Consider the following 5,000-nt stretch of genomic DNA (forward strand, 5'->3'; position numbering starts at 1 on the left):
AAAAAGTTCCCCAGTCCCTCACACACCAAAGTGGATAAATTACCTCATCTTAAGTAGGGAGTATAAACGAGTTCAGGAGCTTGCTAATTGTTATTGGGATGACATAACACAAATCTTTTACGATTCCTCAGAGGTAATAAAGAATTCAGAGAATTAAAGGCTCAAATTCGCAGTAAACATTGGGAGCAATTCCTGCAGAGTATTAACCACCAAACTTCTGCAGCTCAGGTATGGAGAAAAATCAACAGATTGTCAGGTAAAGCTGTCGCCACTCTGCAGTTCCATAGCCCGTTAGACAGGCTAATTTGTTACTAGATCAGTGGGCCAGAACCTTTCAGTTGAACTTACTTCCGCAGAGAATAAGAGATAAACTTAACAACACGAAAATAAATAGGAATTTTAACACTGCCATAGCCCGTTCTGCCACTGACCCCTCCGACTTTGCCGAAATAACCTCGTACCTCATTGATGAGGTACCAGGTAACCCACTTTTACATCTTTACAGACTAAGCTTATCCCAAGGAATACTCCCAAGCTCCTGGACTAAAAGCCTAATCTTCCCATACCCAAACCGAACTCTGATAAATACCGACCCGTCTCATTGACCTCATGTTTATGCAAGGTACTTGAGAGAATTATTTTGAGCAGACTCATGTATCGCATACATGCCAAGTTATCTCCAAGACTGTATGGATTCCTCCCAGGACGTAGCACTCAGCAATGCTTTGCAGAGTACTTGACAAATTCTCAGCAAGGCATGCAAACTGTATTACTCGATCTTAAATCTGCATTTGATATTGCAAACCGAGACCTTATCCTTGAGCAACTGGCTAACTTTGGTATTCAAGATAAACTTTTTAACGTGGATTCAAAAGTATTTATCAAACCGGTCAGCTCACGTTGTCTTCATGGGAATCAAAAGTTCATACTCTATAATGTTTGAGCTTGGCACACCTCAGGAGGGCGTACTTAGCCCCATGCTATTTAACATTCTAATGCACAGGCTAATAAGCAATATACCACTTGAAAGCAGTGATTCCACTATTTGTTATGCTGATGACATCTGCATTAAAACCTCATCCGAGGATAGAATGCAAAAGATTATTAATGTACTGTCCACAAAAGCTACTGAGTGCGGTTTGATAATCTCAGTTGAAAAAAACAAGGCACTCAATCCTCTTACAATCCCACTGCCAAACTTTCATATAGATGACATTGAGTTAGATCTTTGCCACAAGTACAAGTACCTCGGGGTGACTGTTAACGACACAGAACTCATTATGAACTTAAAGAAAAGACTGTGGGAGCGGCTGAAGCCACTCAAGACTCTTGTTGGCAGAGAACATGGTATCAATATAAACATTGCAACTCTTTTACTTATAATATACGGTCAGTCGTAGATTACCATGCCTTACACCTTATATCATTTAGGGAATCAGAGTTAACTTGTCTAGAAATTGTACAGAAAGCAGCCATGAGGATCATTCTCGGTGCTCCCAAAACAACGAGGGTTGTGAACATGAGAAAGGAACTCAACTTGCCATCTATTTACGAAAGAATATCATACATTAATACTATATTTGGTGTCAAAGCAATTAAAGAACCCCTCTATAATACAGAGTTCCAGAGGCAACTTGAACATAAGATAGAGAATCCATTTTTGCATAACAATACCGAGTCACACTCAACTTCATGGTTGCAAGTGACATACAAATCCATACACCAATTAAAAATGTCCTTGAGTAGGTTCCCATATGGACGTTCTATTCCACCGTGGGAAATGTCGACATTGAACGCATTTTATACTGATGTCCCTAAAAAAGACACAGTTTCACCAGTTGTACTTAAACAACACATCCTTGCAACCATTGATGAGCATCTTGAAACTCAGAATAATTACTATGAGTGCTACACTGATGGATCCTTACAGTCTGGAAGTAGAGCAGGATGTGCTTATGCTGTATATAAAAACAATATTTTGCAGCACCAAGATTGTAGTAGGGTTCATGACTGGGCGAGCACTACGCAAACTGAGTTGGCAGGAATACTCATAGCCACAGACTTTCTGTTAACTCAAGGCTCAGGAGTAGTTTTCTGCGACTCGCAGAGTGCTCTCCTGGCTCTGAACACTCTTGATAAAGGTGCTGGAAATATTGTAAATGATGTAAGAATAAATGTACATCGCGCCAAGGAACGGGGACATGTTATACATTTTATGTGGATACCATCGCATGTTGGAATCGCTAAACATGATCATGCTGGTCGCTTAGCGAGGGCAGGATGTGATAAGCAAATTGTGGATATAGACTTTGGCATACCTCTTGCTAGGATTTCACACATAATAAGAACCTCCAATAGGGAGGACTTGATAGAGCTAACAAACTCTCAAAGACCTGAAAGCTGTAGCATAAAACATTTTGACCAGTTTTCGTGACTGCAAGAATTAGACTTGGATACAGAATGTATTGGCAGGTCAGTTCAGAATGCAATGTAGAAGAAACTAAATGCAGACTTTGCAACGAAGAGTATAAACGAACACTTGAACATTACATTTCAGAGTGCCATATGATACAACCTTTCAGGCCTCCTAGCATGAGGTATGCAGAGTTATGTAATTATTTCATAACATCAACTGTACTAGAAGATGTACTTATGCTATATCCGAAATTCGGTATATGATACCCTATTACAACATTTATCAAATGTCTATTCACAGTTGATACACTAGAATATAATCATGTTATTACCTTAATTTGTAATACAGTGTTAGCAGCAATGCCATGACTCTACATCAATGTATCAAAGCTTGCCCATACCTGTGCAGTTAGCCAGGGTGGTAAATAAAGATCTAAACTAAAAAACTCAACCACAGCCTGAACGTACCTTCCACTACCTTTCACAGAACTCACCGAACCCACTATACCGAGCAATACTAAAACGAATGAAGGATGAAGACCTTGTTTCATCGCCTGACGAAGGGATGAAACGCGTGCTCGAGGGCGATTACGCTTTCATGGAGTGGGAGTTCTTCTATAACTTGAACTACGGAGACGAATGCGGGGCGTTCTTGCTCCCTGCGTCTTACTTTCCGGACTATACGTCCTTTGCGCTGAGGAAGGGGTCGCCTGTAGCTCCTGTGATGAATGCCCTGTGAGTGGGATTATTCCACTGGTTATGTTTTTGTTTATTTCTTGTGAGATTTCATGTGACTTTTATTGTTAATTATTATTATTATTATTTTTATTTGATTATTTGAAGCTCTTTTTTTTATTTATTTATTTTTTATTATTATTATTATTATTTTTTTATTGGAGGGTTGAAAGTATGGCAATTTCTTTCCTCTTTTTGTTTTCTTTTCATTTCTTTTGGAATTTAAGTAGTTTGGCAAACACTGATAATTCCCAATATTTCCTTAAATGTAAAGACTTTCACGTTTATATTTTCTTTCTTTTTTTCTTATTTTTTGTGTAAATATTCGAATGCCCAGATTTAACACATTATTATACAACGTTCATGGTGAGATAATAATGATCACTTTTTTATACTGACCTATTTTTTTTTTCTTACCTGTAAAGTTTTATTTGAGAACATGCTACTGTTGCACTGAAATCTGCTGGTGTAAAAACATATCTGACACTGTTTTTAATACATGCTTATTTCATCCTTAAAATGTTGGATATTGCCTCAGAAATATATTTGCCTAACTGTTCAGATCTTTAACATTGCTGTAAGTACAGGCTCGTTTGCTATCCCTGAAAATCTATTCTTTTAAATACATGTTTTGCAAACTAACAAGATATTCGTTCTTAATCGATGTTTTGTTGTTCATCATCCTCGATTTTTATTCATGATATATACTAGACCAACCATAAAGTTCCAAACATGACTATATGTCTTTGGTTGTCTAATCCATTTCCATTTTCTCCTCTCTTTCCGAAGCGTTATGGACATGCTCTCAGCTGGTCTCATAAGAAAATGGTGGTTGGAGTTGAAAGTTGACAGCAACTGTGGGCAGAGAGAAACTTCAGCCATTGAGTTGAAGACTGTCCTTACGCCGTTTCTCCTTCTCGGTGTCACTCTCCTGTTGTCAGTGGGTCTTCTCGGCATTGAGTGTCTACCTGGTCGCTCGAAGGGGTGACTTTTCTTCGGTGGCGAGATTGAATGTGAAGGGGAAGAGAGGAAGATAGAAAGGGTGGGAGATGGGGGAGAGAAGAAGGGAGGGTGAGTGGGAGGAGGAGAGAGAGAGAGAGTGACAGACAGATAGAAGGAGAGAGGGAGAGGAAATGCAGCCTACCTGTCTTAGCTGTTGTTGCTCATGTCTAAAACCCAACAAGGTCACCCGCTTATGCAACCTCATCTCCAGCTAGATAGTTATGTGAGTCACTCTGTCCCTTTGGCACAACAAACGTGTAATGCACTGAAATCATTAGCTTAATTTATCATATACAGACAGAACTGTGTGTTTCTGTTTGCCTATGTTCTCCAGGAGTTGAAATTAATTAAAAACATGCTTGAAGTGTAGTTCACACGATCATTTGCCCGACATTTGCGGTTTGAAATGCTAGAAAAGATAGTCACGGAAAACAGGATGGCCAGCAAGTTAAGTGGCAGGTGCACATTGCAAGCCAAGCATTTTGTTTAAGAATGTTAGGGTTCTAAGTTCTAATACTTGCTTTGCATTAAAGGGTGATTTAAGTAATTTAGATTCACTTAAAGTTGAAGACAGAATGGATGGTAAGGCTCCGACGTCCACCTTTAAAACTGAATTAAAATATTCGTATCTTTAATTACAAGCAAATGTAAGCAACAAATATGACTCATAAATACCAACTGATAGTTTGCTCTCTGAACGATATCTTAGTTCTTGAAACCCAATTAAATTAACAGATGAACAACCCAGATAATATTGTACAGCCATAACAAAACATAGGCAAAAAATTATTTACAATACACCCAGATTTTTAGAAAACTCATGTGAGTACAGAATTATTCAAGCAACT

The 5,000-nt window shown here is 38.6% G+C and overlaps 1 protein-coding gene across 1 annotated transcript in view; it reads left to right on the forward strand.

Moving 5' to 3' along the window:
• Positions 1–3,014: 3,014 nt before the first annotated feature.
• LOC122265860 (glutamate receptor ionotropic, delta-1) overlaps positions 3,015–5,000 on the forward strand; it is a 15,171-nt gene continuing 13,185 nt past the window's right edge. The window contains exon 1 of the mRNA XM_086530866.1: positions 3,015–3,150. Coding sequence (XP_086386992.1) covers positions 3,144–3,150 — 7 coding nt within the window. The 5' untranslated portion in view covers positions 3,015–3,143. The remainder of the gene's footprint in view (positions 3,151–5,000) is intronic.

Source organism: Penaeus japonicus, unplaced genomic scaffold (genome assembly GCF_977035675.1).
Source record: "Penaeus japonicus unplaced genomic scaffold, GWHDUDI00000001_assembly GWHDUDI00000034, whole genome shotgun sequence".
Classification (NCBI taxonomy): domain Eukaryota; kingdom Metazoa; phylum Arthropoda; class Malacostraca; order Decapoda; family Penaeidae; genus Penaeus; species Penaeus japonicus.